Source organism: Pecten maximus, chromosome 16 (assembly GCF_902652985.1).
Source record: "Pecten maximus chromosome 16, xPecMax1.1, whole genome shotgun sequence".
Lineage (NCBI taxonomy): Eukaryota > Metazoa > Mollusca > Bivalvia > Pectinida > Pectinidae > Pecten > Pecten maximus.
This window is the reverse complement of record NC_047030.1, coordinates 21,514,437-21,531,108: the sequence shown is the minus strand read 5'-3', so window position 1 is coordinate 21,531,108 and position 16,672 is coordinate 21,514,437. Positions and strand designations below refer to the sequence as shown.

General features: G+C 37.4%; 1 protein-coding gene across 1 annotated transcript; it reads left to right on the top strand.

Annotated features, from left to right (window-relative positions):
* Positions 1-2,397: 2,397 nt before the first annotated feature.
* LOC117344693 (polyenoic fatty acid isomerase-like) lies at positions 2,398-14,220 on the top strand. Its single transcript, XM_033907520.1, has 5 exons — positions 2,398-2,437; positions 2,892-3,076; positions 7,843-8,047; positions 8,383-8,472; positions 13,022-14,220. The coding sequence occupies exons 1-5, from the start codon at positions 2,398-2,400 to the stop codon at positions 14,218-14,220; spliced, it is 1,719 nt and encodes a 572-aa protein (XP_033763411.1).
* The last annotated feature ends 2,452 nt before the right edge of the window (positions 14,221-16,672 follow it).

Here is a 16,672-nt window from a genome sequence, read left to right as displayed (position 1 = left end):
GGGGACTCCGCCTGTGTTAATGCTGATACTGTTCGGATGTTTTCAGGTTACAGAAAACAGTTTCTCTTCACTAAACACGTGTGGCACTTAATGGTGTCAAGAGAAAGTTTTTAGGCACCAATAACAAATTATCTTCACCTGGATAGGTGTGTCAATAACCCCATAAAGATTGCAATCATTCGATGACAACTTAGCGCACACATCACAATTTCAAAGGTGTGAATAAAACGTATATATTTTCCTGTTGAGGCGAGATATTTAAAACAAGGCAGCTGTAGTGCCTGCAGGTAGGGCGTAAGAATTATACCTGCTGTCTCCATTGCGTAATCGTAAGATGCGACTAAATTTGGGATCTTATACCACTTGAGCTTATTCTGATAGCGTCCTTCTTTCTAATGTCTCCCTTAACAATGCCTCACCTTTGGCTTTAGCTTTGGGTTCTGTTCCCAAATCGAGACATATCAGAGTCTAAAAATGATATTTTGGGCGTGGGATGACTGGTTCGCCCGTTGTCAGTATAATATGACCAGGTGGGATGTCCGTCTTGGTGTCCTCGGCAGTATGCTTCAGTGAGGTAGCACTATAAATCGGCAAAAATTTCGAACATACTCATGCCTTCCAAAAGACACATACACACTCACCACATGCATGCATGTCGCACGCACAGGAGGCCGTCCTTAAACGACGTAAGCTATTCATAGGACATTCAATAATAATTAACTAAACCAAGACGGTCGACAGGAGATATAGGATGGTCTATGGTGATTTAAACATCTCTTCGTCACATAAAATTCTGGATAGTGTTATATTGGTTATATTGTGCCCAGTACACTGGTAGTCTTGGCTAGGTAGCGAACATTGAGATAGTTAGTTATAAGTTCTTAACACTATAAGGGCCATTAGGGCCAAAAAATGGACGACTAAAAATTATGAGGAAAGTGGGCAAAAGACGAAACGACATAAAACAAACGAAACATGTAAAAATGTAAATAAATATCGGTACACTCACGAGTGCTTTAAAATGTAAATAAATATCGGTACACTCACGAGTGCTTTAAAATGTAAATAAATATCGGTACACTCACGAGTGCTTTAAAATGTAAATAAATATCGGTACACTCACGAGTGCTTTAAAATGTAAATAAATATTGGTACACTCACGAGTGCTTTAAAATGTAAATAAATATCGGTACACTCACGAGTGCTTTAAAATGAAAAAGTGACCACTGTTACACAAACCATGTGATATAAACCAACAGCTTTCAGATATTTCAAAATTTTGTATATATTAACAGTCCCGAAAATAATCTTTAGACTTACTGCTGAAAAACTTTCTCTTGTTAGTTGTATTGGGAGTCGTACTTATAACGGTATATGATAAACCTTCGCGAGACGAACTATTTGATGCAAGTCACCATTTCCAATGACCGAATTTTAATAATCACTTCGTGACAGAGAAACCTTGATATTATTTTGACATAAGATGATAAATCATTTTTGTATGATTGAAGTATGAGAAACGTGAATTCGACGTGTTTGTGCTGACATAGACACAATTTTAATGATAAGGGTGACTGAATATGTTTGAACTCCTCCCCTGAGTACCCCTACACACCGTACAGATATGATATTAGTATGAACGAAAGCTGAATCAGTTTATTTCAGCTTCTCGAGACGAAACAGCATGATGGGGACTCCGCCCGTGTTAATGCTGATACTGTTCGGATGTTTTCAGGTATGACTACCGACAGCCACTTCTGTAGACAATTTTGATTCCAATTGCATCGTATATATCAATTGCATCACGTTTATTTAGTTTTAATGGAAATATAATGCTTATTCATTTAAAATTTTTATAGATCTACTTTTTGTTTGTTTGTTTTTTTGTGTTTTTTTTGTGTTTTTTTGTTTTTGTGGGTTTTTTTTCTATATTATCCGTACTTTGTTATTTACAAGTTAAATTTTGAAATTTATCTAAATGCACAAAAAACTTTTTTATCTCTTACTTCTGTTATTTGCAGATCTGTAATATACGGAGACAGCAAACGTACATTGAACTTCTGTAAAATATTAAAACAACATTCGTACATTGAACAGTGTAAAATACAGAGAAAACAAGCGAACTTTAAAGTTCTGTAAAACACACAAACAATAAGCCTACGTTGGAGTTATGTATAAAGTACTGTAGAACACACTACCAACACTAAGTCTTGTACCTCCGATTCTATTTGTATTTTGTGTGATATTAAAACAAACAAATTTGTACTTCGTTTATTTTTATTCAAACAATAAATGCAGTTCAATATGTCAATGTTAAACAATAGGATGATTTCCATTGATAGGCCAGTACATCTTTATTACAGTCGTTATAATTCTGTGTTATAGGTTATGACCGGGATGCCAACTCTCGAACAGAATTTAATCGAGGAACTAAAACGTAAGTTGACATTATTTTTGAGGATACGGCCGATAATTGAGTAGATCTACCTTTTGTATATGTCAGAACATAGCATCACCTGACACATTTACAAAGTATCACCGGACTAGTCATGTGAAGTTATACATCTATTTAATGTATTGCGTGTAATTAATAAGTACTTGATATCTAATGGCAAGGTATTTAGATATAAACCAGGACTGCGGTGAAAACGTTAACATATGTGCATTATCAGGATCGGAGCATGACAATATAAAATATGAGAATGTGCTAATTCTTCATTGCGTATATTTGTAATAATTTGGAAACGCGCGAAAATTTCAGTGCGCCAAAATCAATACGTTAACACTAATCCGAATCAGTAATGTATTAGTTACATTTCTGAAGTCAGTGTTAGGACTGAATTGATTATACGTTTTACCATTCCTTAACTATTTTTTTCTTTATTACTTAGGCGAGTTAGAATTAAACAAAAAGCACCACAATCATGGACCACCATCGTCGGAGGAAGATGATGATCTATTGCCTATAGACCCGTCGTCAGGATTCCGATATATCAGGGGACCTAAAAACCTGGATGACAAGATCGCCGTAGTAGGGGCGGGGCCGTCCGGTGTACATATGGCTTTGAAACTGAAGGTACTTATCTTTCTTTTGACAATAAATGTAATATCCAGTCAAAACTTAACCTGTGTTCATTTTCAAACGAATGACAGTTTTGAGCAGGGAATATTAACTGAAGAGTTTGTTAAAAATGCCGTAGAAAACTGGGTATGACTTAACAACTTAACAGAACTTGGGCGAATATCAGCGATGAAAACATGTTTGAGTTCCGACTCCGGAAGAGTGGTGAGAAATAAATCAGGAAGCTCTAACTGCCTGAAGGTCATCCTCTGCCAGTCCCCCTCGTCAAGTTCATCAGTATCAAACAACCGCCCAAAAACAACCTCGCCCCAATGTCACCATTCTCAACGAACCTCCCAGAATTTAAACAAAGCGCAATTTTAAATTGGCGCAACCAATGCACATGAATAAACTATTCATTCTGTATGTTTTTCTTTATTGAACTCAAAACGTGAGCGCAAGAATACTTTGCCCCAAACCGCTAGAATAAGATAACCGCTAGAATATCTTTTTTACAGTATGGCGTCCAAAATTAATTTGGCAAGGAATTGGGCAGAAATTATTACAACTTATTGGAGTCTTCTTCCATCATACATTTACAAGTACACGATAACAGTGAAATAGACATAAACTATAAACTTGGAGTAATTATACATTTTTATATATTATACCAGGTACAAGTATACAACATAAAAACTTTAAAAAATATATTGCTGGATTTAATGAAACTGTACACACATCTAAACACAATGGTTTTAATGTCTACAGAAAGATCTAAATTACCAATCAAAATCAGTTCTAAGTTTAACTCAATTCCTATCGAATTTCAATTATGGGCTTTTTATTGTCGATAGAATGGTTATTAAAAGAAAAACTGAACGGCATTCTAACATGGACGCCCACTGAAGCAAGATGGATCTTAAACTAGATTCACCCTAGATTCACACTATCAGGATCATATTTGAGGCAACTCCATGTGTGTCTAAGTTAAGTTTGTAGAATGTTCAATTTTTTTCCAGTACAGAAATAAATAGGTTTGGTTTGGTTTGGTTTGGTTTATTTTGTTTAACGTCCTATTAACAGCTAAGGTCATTTAAGGACGGCCTCCCGTGCGTGCGACATGCATGCGTGTGGCGAGTGCGTATGTTTGTTTTGGAAGGCTGCGGTATGTTCGTGTTGAGTCTCCTTGTGATAGGCCGGAACTTTTGCCGATTAATAGTGCTACCTCACTGAAGCATACTGCCGAAGACACCCAGCAGCACACCCCACCCGGTCACATTATACTGACAACGGGCGAACCAGTCGTCCCACTCCAAATATGCTGAGCGCTAATCAGGAGCAGCAACTACCATTTTTAAAGACTCTGGTATGTCTCGGCTAGGGGACAGAACCCAAAGCCTTCCTCAAAGGGGCGAACGCTCAACTAAAGGCCAAAAGTGACGCATTGTTAAGGGAGACATAAGAAGAAGAAAGTTGTTAAGAAAGAAGAGAAAAGATAAGATCCCAAATTTAGTCGCCTCTTGCGATCATGCAATGGGGGCAGCAGGTACAATTCTTACGCCCTACCTGCAGGGCAGAAATAGGTAGGGATGGCTGTACATTTAAGGCAAGAGAGTTTAAAATGATTTTACGGAGGGTAACGACCGCACTGATAGATCTAATGAGTTCCTGCAACGAACATTGGAAAGTATGAATGAGAGATTTGTAAGAGAAAGACCAAAAGGAGGAAGTCTTTAATCATTGTCATTTCTAAGAGTCTAAGGTAATTTTATGCTGCAGTAGGCTGGAGGGAATCGTATAAAGCGAGTGTTTTTTGCAACTTTTAAAAAATAAGTTACGAGTGTGAAATAAATTCTATATCCAACAATCACGAGTCGTGTGACCTGTTTCTACCACAATAATATCGGCTTGAATCAAAGGGAAACGTGGCCAAGTATAATTTCGCGTATGCAAATAAAGTGTACCGGTGACGTCCGGGACCCGGTGATGTGACGTCATTAGATTATTGATGACGTCAATAACAATTGCAGCTTGGGTCAAAGTTCACCGTGTTAGCCAATCGAAATGCGTACAGAGTTTATACCACGTGTGGTATAAACAGATTGTTAATCAACAGCTGTAATGGTTAACTGATGGTCTGAGAGTTGAATAACACGGCGTATTGTGGTAGAAATATCGGTTGTATATTTTATATAAAAGTTTGAGCTTTCTCTGTTTAGACGAATAAACGAAGTATCCAACCCTGTTTAAAATCACAATGTCCGATACTTGCATAAGAAGGAAAGCCGGTTATACTACGAGTGGCTTCACTTTGGGCTCTTTCTAACTTTCCAGATTTAAATTGATGAACCATCCCATAATTCATACGCATATTCTGGATCAATGATTGATTTTTTTTTTTTAAAGACTATTTCGACTTAACGAAAATCTAATCTTCGTAGAACATTAATTTTCTTCATTTCAGAGGAGCTATATATTGATATGATCATTGATTTGATCCACCAGTATATCCTACTTTTATAAGTGTATATCCTACTTTTATAAGTGTAATTATTTATATCCATTTGGTGTAGTTGAGTAGATGTAAATATTCCTGTCGGAATGTGTAACAAATGTACCATGTCGTACCTAGGTAAAAAAATAAACAACTCTGTATGACTGGGAAGTATAAACAACTGTTTATGACTGGGACATGTATACAAATTTGTATCATTAAAAACCCATAAGCAACTTTGTATGATTACACGTGGGAAGGTGAGAAATAAACAAATTTGTAAAGATAGGAAAGCACGAAATAAAAACGTAATGTAAAGGGGAAAGTAGACCTCTGTGATTGAGTGGGGATGTAACCTATAGACTTTTATAAAGCAGAAGGTCAAACATAACCGACGTAAGTAAAAAGGGGAAACACGAAATAAACAACTTTGTAAATATGGGATATAGTGTTAAGTGGGTGATATTTGTGATGAGTTTGATGTAGTATCGTCATAGCCTAAACCAATGAACCATACAAATGTCATGAACTTTGAATAACTTTGTAAAAAAGTAAATTAAACTTAGTGATATCTATTTGACTAGAACGCCCAATATACATAACGGCAGGAGTACGTGATATTATCAATAAAAACAGTCACGAAATCTTAAATTGATGTTAATGAAAACGCGATGAAAGGGACATGTATGTACGTTAGTAAACATATTAATATTTTAGTATTTCACAAACATTTCAACCACCCGTCGCCTGTATATAACTTTTCATCTTAAAGGCTATACCACGTCGTCTTCCTTGAAGCCTATCGAAGTTAACCGACCAATATAACCCGGACGTTTTATTTACCAATTATGCATCAACAGCCTCGTGTGTAGGTGTTCAATGTTGGCGTTATCACGGGGATATCTGAGTGGGTGTACCTATAAAAGCTTGTTTTTAGTTTTTCATTTCTATGGATTGTAGTTTGTTTTGATAGGGATTATTTAAGGATTATAGTGTTTTTGTTATTGTATGAGTCTCTGTGCGTTAGCGCTATATATAGAATAAATATGTATCCTATTTCGTTCATACCAGCGTAAACGCAATAAAAACACCGTTCAATGCATATATTTATATCAAACAAATCGTTGAAATACCGAAGGCAAAAAATAAAAGTCGAGATGTGCGACGTTGGTAACTACGGCAGCTGTTAAGATAATATAGCCCCAGTAAATCAAATTAAACACAACAGTATAGTTAACAAAATTAAAAGAAAAAACTCAACATTTTTTTGTTTAATATCTTTTACGTTATTTAATTAATTGATAAACAATTGTACGGAGACCATCAGATAACAGAAGAAAACGCTAGAATTGCGTTGATCAACCTTTCAAAATGGCGCCGTCTCGTTTACGTTTCGTAACGTCACAAAGAGACGAGGGGGGCGTCATGCTTGTTATTTATTAATCCGCTGAGCCTGTTTTAATCATGGGAATTCAATTTCACAAAATAAGCGTCAAGGTTGTTCTTGACTATATACTTTCAACACCGTTTTTGTTTCAACTTTGAAATATCTATACACCGGAGAAAAAAAATGGTTCGTTATTTCAATATCCCATTCCTTAAAGAATTCATTCAAAAGAATTTCAATCGAATTGATACCAATGGTGCAACTGTTTGACATTTCTCGGTATTTAAATCATGTTTGTATCGTTAATCTTTGATAGAAACACTATATATTGTCTCAGCTGTCATTTATATCATTTTCATTGTAGTTATAGATACCAAACTCTACTTACTCAATATTGCCTTTCAATCATTGTTGCATATAGTCCGACAATAATGACCTATCGCGTTGACCTTTTCCTGGAATATTCAAAGTAGGCGATCCTATTTGTACATAGGTATGTCAGCCAGTTTATTGATGTTTCGGGGCATCGAGTACATAACGCAAGTGTTCACATTGTTGAGTAACTTGGCTGTACAATGATCTCTCTAATGTACATGTAATATGGAATATTGTATACAAATTATTTAGAAATTAACATACAAGCGATTTGGGGCGACCGACAGCGAACAGTGAAAGGCCTTACCAAAATATAATGTTCTCTTGTCGGCAACGTGGTATGTGCTTTATTCCGGTTTCTGATAATAAAATGTATAATCTTTATATCAATTTTGTCCCCACATTAACTTTGAAGTAAGATAAAAACATATAACCTTTAAGTCGCTTTTGAATTAAAACTGAAGGTTTGAATATGTACTAAAACTCGATATCAAATTAAATGATCTTAATAATTAATATTTTTAGGAGGCAGGTTTCCAAAACGTTATAGTGTTTGAGAAGGAGGATAAAGTAGGAGGAAAATCCAAGACATTAACGTACCGAGATATACCACACGAGATGGGGACGTGTTACACCCAGGCGGACTACACGGAAGTGTATCAACTTCTCGACAAGTACGATGCAGGGGAACTCCTACCAATGCCTACAGCGACAATGTGGATAGGACAAAGTAGGCAAAACAGGTGGCAATGACAGTTATATACTCTAAACGTACATATTTTAGCGGTAATTTTATTTTAGCGCGATTCGCGCTGGAAGCCTTGCGCTAAATTATGATTGAGCTAATTACTTTTTGTACGTTCCATTTCTATAGAAAGTTCTGTGGATGCGCTAATTCATCATTGCGCTAACTGGCTGAAATCTGCAAATGCGCTAAAATTTGATTGCGCTAAAATAAGTACGTTTACAGTATTCAAACATAAGATATGCTCTGATTTTCCTCGTCTCATTGGCTAAGACATGGTCATGTGGAGGTTAATATCATACAATTATTGCCTTTTGTAGAGGTGTACACGAGACTATACGAAAAGAGTTTGATCACCGAGGCCGAAGGTCGAGATGAACAAACTCTTTTCCAGGTCCCTATAGCCTCTTGTACACCGAAAACAAAAGATAATAACTGTTTTGTAATATTGCCAACTAAAACAAATGAATAAAATTTCCACGGCTCTGTCAAAATCATGTCAAGGTGGGATTTTTTTTTTCAAAGTACGCAGACTGACCTTTGGCATTTAAATATTGCCAGAATAATTTTGTTGTTGTTTTTTTTTGTTTTTTTGTTTTGTTGCTGAAGTATTTTTCCAGGTGTTCAATGAGTCTTTTTCTTCAAAATGTCTTGTAATTCTTCTTTGTTTAATGTAGCGAAACATATATAAAGGTTACGTGGGATATATAAAGATTAGTCGGGATATATAAAGGTTACGCGGGATATATAAAGGTTACGCGGGATATATAAAGGTTACATGGGATATATAAAGGTAACGCGGGATATATATAAAGGTAACGCGGGATATATATAAAGGTAACGCGGGATATATAAAGATTACGCGGGATATATAAAGGTTACGCGGGGTATATAAAGGTTACGAGGGGTATATAAAGGTTACGAGGGATATATAAAGATTAGTCGGGATATATAAAGGTTACGAGGGATATATATAAAGGTAACGCGGGATATATAAAGGTAACGAGGGATATGTAAAGGTTAGTCGGGATAAACAAAGGTTACGCCGGGTATATTAGGATTAGTCGGGATATACAAAGGTTACGCCGGGTATATAAATATTAGTCGGGGTATACAAAGGTTACGCCGGGTATATAAATATTAGTCGGGATATACAAAGGTTACGCCGGGTATATACAGATTAGTCGGGATATACAAAGGTTACGCGGGGTATATAAATATTAGTCGGGGTATACAAAGGTTACGCCGGGTATATACAGATTAGTCGGAATATATAAAGGTAACGCGAGATATATAAAGATAAGTCGGGATATATAAAGATTAAGCGGAATATGTAAAGATTACGCGGGATACATAAAGATCAAGCAGAATATATAAGAATAGATTGGTAAAGGCTAGACGGTATATATATTGTATAAAGATAAGGTGGGATATAAAAAGATTAGATGGGATATATATAGATTAGGTGGGATACCTAGACAAAAATATATATATATGTCAAGTAGTAATAACGACAGTACAGACAAGTAAATTGTCGAATTTTCGAGGCAATCTGCCCCTTTATCAAGACACAGGTAAATTACATACGATCACATATAGACATAGAACATGGAACAGTTACACAAATATAGTAGGTATAAACAACAATAAATATCGTAATGTTGTAAAAACGATCCCCCTCGGCCGATAATTAATTCGCCGAGGGCGAAAGAATAATCCTTCACCACCATGAAAGTGACACAGGGGAATTTCGACCCAAGGGGTAAGAGATATGAAGGTTACGCGGGATATATAGAGATTAGGTGGGATATATAGAGAATAGGGGGATATCTAGAAATTAGGCGGGATATATAAAGATTAGACATGATATTTAGAGATAAGGCGGGATATATAAAAATTGGGCGGGATTTATAGTAAGTAGATTGGGTGTATAAAGATAAGACGGGATATATAGAGATTAGGCGAAATATAAAGATAAGGCATTATAGGCAAATATTAGATTGGATAGAGTTAGACGAAGTAGGAAAGAAAAAGATAAACGGTATAGAAAAATATAAGACGGGAAGATACAGATAAGACGGGAAATATATAGATGAGACGGGAAAGAGAGAAATTAGACGGGAAAGAGAGAAATTAGACGGGAAAGAGCGAGATAAGACGAGAAAGTTCAAGATCAGACGGGAAAGATAGAAATTAGAGAAGAGAGAGATTAGACGAGAAAGAGAAAGATTAGATGGGAAAGAGATAGATAAGGCGGGAAAGAGAGAGATTAGACGGGGGAGAGAGAGATATGTATGATGGGAAAGAGATAGATTAGACGGGAAAGAGAAAACACAGACGAGAAAGAAAAAGATTAGACGACGGTAAAGATAGAAATTAGAGAAGAGTGAGATTAGTCGGGAATGAGAGAGATTAGACGACGGGAAAATAGAAATCAGAGTAGAGAGAGATTAGACGAGAGAGAGAGAGAGAGAGAGAGAGAGAGAGAGAGAGAGAGAGAGAGAGAGAGAGAGAGAGAGAGAGATTAGACGAAATAAAGGTAGAAAGAAATTAGGCGGGAAAGAGAGAGATTAGAGAAGAGAGAGATTAGACGAGAAAGATAGAGAAATCAAATGGGAAAGAGATTATGCTGGGAAGAAACTGATTCCACGGGGAAGAGAAAGATCAGACGGGAAAGAGAGGGTTTAGACGGGAAAGAGAGAGATTAGATGGGAAAGTGAGAGATTAGACGGAAAGAAAAAGATTAGACGACAGGAAAAATAAAAATCAGAGTAGAGAGAGGTTAGACGGGAAAGAGAAAGATAAGATGGGAAAGAGATAGATAAGGCGGGAAAGAGAGAGATTAGACGGGGGAGAGAGAGATATGTATGATGGGAAAGAGATAGATTAGATGGGAAAGAGAGATTCGGCGGGAAAGAGAGATATTAGACGGAAAAGAGAAAACACAGACGAGAAAGAAAAAGATTAGACGACGGTAAAGATAGAAATTAGAGAAGAGTGAGATTAGTCGGGAATGAGAGAGATTAGACGACGGGAAAATAGAAATCAGAGTAGAGAGAGATTAGACGGGAGAGAGAGAGAGAGAGAGAGAGAGAGAGAGAGAGAGAGAGAGAGAGAGAGAGAGAGAGAGAGAGAGAGAGAGAGAGATTAGACGAAATAAAGGTAGAAAGAAATTAGGCGGGAAAGAGAGAGATTAGATGGGAAAGAGAGAGATTAGATGGGAAAGAGATAGATAAGGCGGGAAAGAGAGAGAGAGATTAGACGGGGAGGGAGAGATATGATGGGAAAGGGAGAAATTAGATGGAAAAGAGAAAGATAAGATGGGAAAGAGGGATTAGATGGGAAAGGGATAGATTAGAAGGGATAGGGATAGACAAGGCGGGAACGAGAGAGATTCGACGAGAAAGAGAGAGATAAGATGAGAAAGAGATAGATTAGACGGAGGAGATATATATATATATAATGGGAAAGAGATAGATTAGATGGGAAAGAGAGAGATTCGGCGGGAAAGAGAGAGATTAGACGGGAAAGAGAAAACACAGACGAGAAAGAAAAAGATTAGACGACGGTAAAAATAGAAATTAGAGAAGAGTGAGATTAGTCGGGAATGAGAGAGATTAGACGACGGGAAAATAGAAATCAGAGTAAAGAGAGATTAGACGGGAGAGAGAGAGAGAGAGAGAGAGAGAGAGAGAGAGAGAGAGAGAGAGAGAGAGAGAGAGAGAGAGAGAGAGAGAGAGAGAGAGAGAGAGATTAGACGACAGGAAAAACAGAAATAAAAGTAGGAAGAAATTAGGCGGGAAAGAGAGAGATAAGATGAGAAAAAGATAGATTAGACGGGGGAGATATATATATATATAATGGGAAAGAGAGAGATTAGACGGGAAAGATAAGATGGGAAAGAGAGATTACATGGGAAAGGGATAGATTAGATGGGAAAGAGATAGACAAGGCGGGAACGAGAGAGATTCGACGAAAAAGAGAGAGATAAGATGAGAAAGAGATAGATTAGACGGGGGAGATATATATATATATAATGGGAAAGAGAGAGATTAGACGGGAAAGATAAGATGGGAAAGAGAGATTACATGGGAAAGGGATAGATTAGATGGGAAAGAGATAGACAAGGCGGGAACGAGAGAGATTCGACGAAAAAGAGAGAGATAAGATGAGAAAGAGATAGATTAGATGGAAAGAGAGAGAGAGATTAAACGGGAAAGAGAAAACACAGACGGGAAAGAAAAAGATTAGACGACGGGAAAGATAGAAATTAGAGAAGAGAGATTAGACGGAAAAGAGATAGACAAGGTGGGAAGGAGATAGACAAGGTGGGAAGGAGATAGATTAGACGGGAAAGAGAGATTAGATGTGAAAGAGAAAAATTAGGCGGAAAAGAAAAAGATTAGACGACAGTAAAGATAAAAATCAGAGAGATTGAGATTAGACGGGAAAGAGATAGATAAGGCGGGGAAGAAATAGATTAAACGGGAAAGATAGAGATTAGATGGGAAAGAGATAGATGAGATTGGAAAGAGATAAATTAGATGGGAAAGATAGAGATTAGATGGGAAAGAGATAGATAAGGCGGGGAAGGAAGAAATAGATTAAACGGGAAAGAGAGAGATTAGATGGGAAAGAGATAAATTAGATGGGAAAGAGAGAGATTAGATGGGAAAGAGATAGATAAGGCGGGGAAGGGGGAAAGACATTAAACGGGAAAGAGAGATATAGATAAGGCGGGGAGATTGGACAACGGGAAATATAGAAATCAGAGAGAAGAGAGATTAGACGGGAAAGAGAGAGATTAGATGGGAAAGCGGGAAACTAGACGAGAAAGATAGAGATTAGACGACGGGAAAGATATAAAACGGTTAAGAAGGAGATTTGACGGGAAAGAGAGATTAGATGGGAAAGAGAACTGTTTTGATAACTTTCTTCAAATTTTTTTTTTCATTGCAGATAGGCTGTCATCGTTAATGTTTTCAGTCCTCCCTGCAGCCCAAAGCTTGCTGCCTAATGCCACTCAGGGTGAGATCGTTACAACATTCTTCAACGCGATACAGAAGTACATGCAAGTACATATTCAACTGTTCGGAGCATACGAGGGTGAACTGATGCCACGTCCATCAAATGACATACTCGAAAATGAGCTGAACATGACATTTTTAGAATTTTTGAAGGAGCATGATATCGAAATTCTACAAAATTATTTCTTACTGACTCAGACAACACAAGGATATGGTCACCTAGACGAAATCCCGGCTTTGTATGGTTTAACATGGAATACTCCCAGCTTTATTTTTCAGGCTCTAAATCCGCCATCGGGCGAAATCTCGACCATCAAGGTACTAAGTCAAGGATATCAGGCGCTATGGGAAGCAATAGTAGAACAGGAGTGTCTTAACGTACGACTTTCTAGCCCGGTAATGAGGATAAACCGACGCAAGATGGCGGGTGGGGGACGGAAGGGACGGAAGGACCGACCTGCGTTTCAGATAGAATATGTTGATGGTCCAACTCAGCGAAGAAAGAAGGAACCTTTTGACTTCGTGGTATTAACAACAGAGATGAAACTGATGTCGGATTTAGACATCATTGACTTTAATAAGGAGGAGAAGAGTAGGTTTAAGAAAATGAACCGTTACTATTATACAACCTCATTGGTAGATACCAAAGAAATAAACGGAACGGAGAGAGGTCTTACTCCAGAAAGCTACTTCGCCGATAACATAAATTCGAAGGTTGACGGGAGTGTTTGGGTTAAAAGAGACTCATTTAACAGCCTCCAGTACAATACTGGAGCGAACTACACTGATAATCTGTATCCCGGAGCTGATGGAAGATTCGACCAAACATCTGTGTATTATCAATTCACCCGAGAAAATCCCGACAAAGACGAGCTAGAGAACGAGTTACGAGAACACATTGAACAACGAGAAGGAGCAGAAGTACTTAACCTTCTCCGAGTTTTTGTATGGGACTACTTTCCACAGTTCTCCGTCGCCGACATAGCATCTGGAATAACATGGGACATTTTCGAAATGCAAGGAAAATATGGAATGTGGTATGCGGGCTCCTCTGTGTATTTCGAATCTGTTAAGTCTGTGATAGAGTACAACAATCTCATGTTCCGACAGTACGAACTACCGCAGCCATAACGCTAGAACGACAATGTCGTCGACTACAGAACAATTTACATTACCGCCTACCACAGCCATAACTATATACAACTATATACCACAGCTATATAAGGACAGTACCGCCTACCACAGCTAAATAGGACAGTTCCGCCTACCACAGCTATATAAGGACAGTACCGCCTACCACAGCCATAACTACAGTACTGCCTACCACAGCTAAATAGGACAGTACCGCCTACCACAGCCATAACTACACCACCGCCTACCACAGCTATATAAGGACAGTACCGCCTACCACAGCCATAACTACAGCACTGCCTACCACAGCTAAATCGGACAGTACCGCCTACCACAGCTATATAAGGACAGTACCGCCTACCACAGCTAAATAGGACAGTACCGCCTACCACAGCCATAACTACACCACCGCCTACCACAGCTATATAAGGACAGTACCGCCTACCACAGCTATATAGGACAGTACCGCCTACCACAGCCATAACTACAGTACTGCCTACCACAGCTATATAGGACAGTACTGCCTACCACAGCCTTAACTACAGTACCACATACCACAGCCATAACGATAGTACCGCCTACCATAGTCCGGCTCATTGGCTAATTGTAATTATTTACTATTTAAGCAGAACACTTGTAGATAATGTCAAAGATATATAAAATACATTTAATATAAAGTATATAAGTGTTTAACAACTGATGTTCTAGCGGATTTCACGCTTGACTGAGAATTCTAAAAACAAATTACATGTTACAGAAAATGTAAAATTATTTCATATAGCGTATCACAGTACAAAATTAATACAAGTTGTTACAAGACGGAGGCGGAGTTAGCTCCCCTTTAGACATACAAAGGGGTCGTGTAATATGATGCATTCGTATTTGTAAAATAACTGTATTTATCACTGTCATTGGAATTGCTGTCCAATATGTTTTGTTTCAACGAAGTGATATTGATTCATTTTGATATTTTGATAGTAAGTCTGATTTCACAACTGATGATTCTGGAAAATTGGTAACAACATTTTAAAATATGGTTTTAGTAAGTAGTTAATGAGTAACGTATGTAGCTGTTTATAGCATTGTGGTTATGGTCCTATTCTATCTCGTATATTACTCTGCAATTTGAAATAAACTTTTGTTTTGAAAGTTTATCTCCGTTGAGTTAATTGTATAATTCAGATCTTCAGATTTGATTCATCACTCCGACAAGTTTTAAGTTGTGTGTTACAAGAGCTAATTGAATAAAGTAAACATTGAACATATTGCATATAATTCATTTTAATCTTGGTCGGGTGGCAAAGTGTTAGCACCCTTGTCTTTCACCTAGGCACCGGGACCTGGGTTCGATTCTCCGATCGGACGTGAAAACGCATGGGGTCACCTGTCCGACTACGACGGTTTCCTCCGGGTTCCTCCCACAGTAAGAACCCTCACGCGCTTCTATTCGGGCCACAAATGGTGACTGATGTAAGTTAATGCAACATTCCATACTAAATGTTGCTTAAGGGAAGTTTAAGTCAAGGGGGTCTAAATATGTTCCATTGACCTCATATCAAACTTTAAAATTCTTTTTCTGATATTATCACAATGCAATCTCTAAAGTCTTCATTTTATATAATAAAGAAAAATACCAATTCAATTAATATTCCATTTCAATTGAGCTTTAATGTAATTTAATGGTTTAACATGAAGAAGATGTAATACAATACATTACATTGTGTAAAACGCATACAAATAAAAAGTATTACGAGTGGTTTGGTAGCAAAGTGGTAACGCACTTGCCTTTCATCTATGTGTGAAAAGGTATGGGGTCATCTTCCTGACTACATGGTCCGGTTTCTCATTCTCACATTTCTCACTCATGTGACTAAATGTTATCACTCATATGACTAAGTGAAATCCCTCAAACGACTAAGTGAAATAACTCACACGAATAAGTGAAATCAGTCAAACGACTAAGTATTATCACTTAAACGACTAAGTGAAATCATCAAAACGACTAAGTGAAATCACTCATACGACTAAGTGAAATCACTCAAACGAATAAGTGAAATCACTCAAGCGTCTATGTAAAATAACTGACACGACTAAGTGAAATCACTCACACGACTAAGTGAAATCACGTGCACTTCAACATGTAAGAAAAAGCACACAAACGACTAAGTGAAATCATCAAAACGACTAAGTGAAATCACTCATACGACTAAGTGAAATCACTCAAACGAATAAGTGAAATCACTCAAGCGTCTATGTAAAATAACTGACACGACTAAGTGAAATCACTCACACGACTAAGTGAAATCACGTGCACTTCAACATGTAAGAAAAAGCACACAAACGACTAAGTGAAACGAATCAAACGTCTAAGTGAAATAACACACACGACTAAGTGAAATCACTCAAACGACCAAGTGAAATCATTTAAACAACTTAGTGATGTATCACTAAA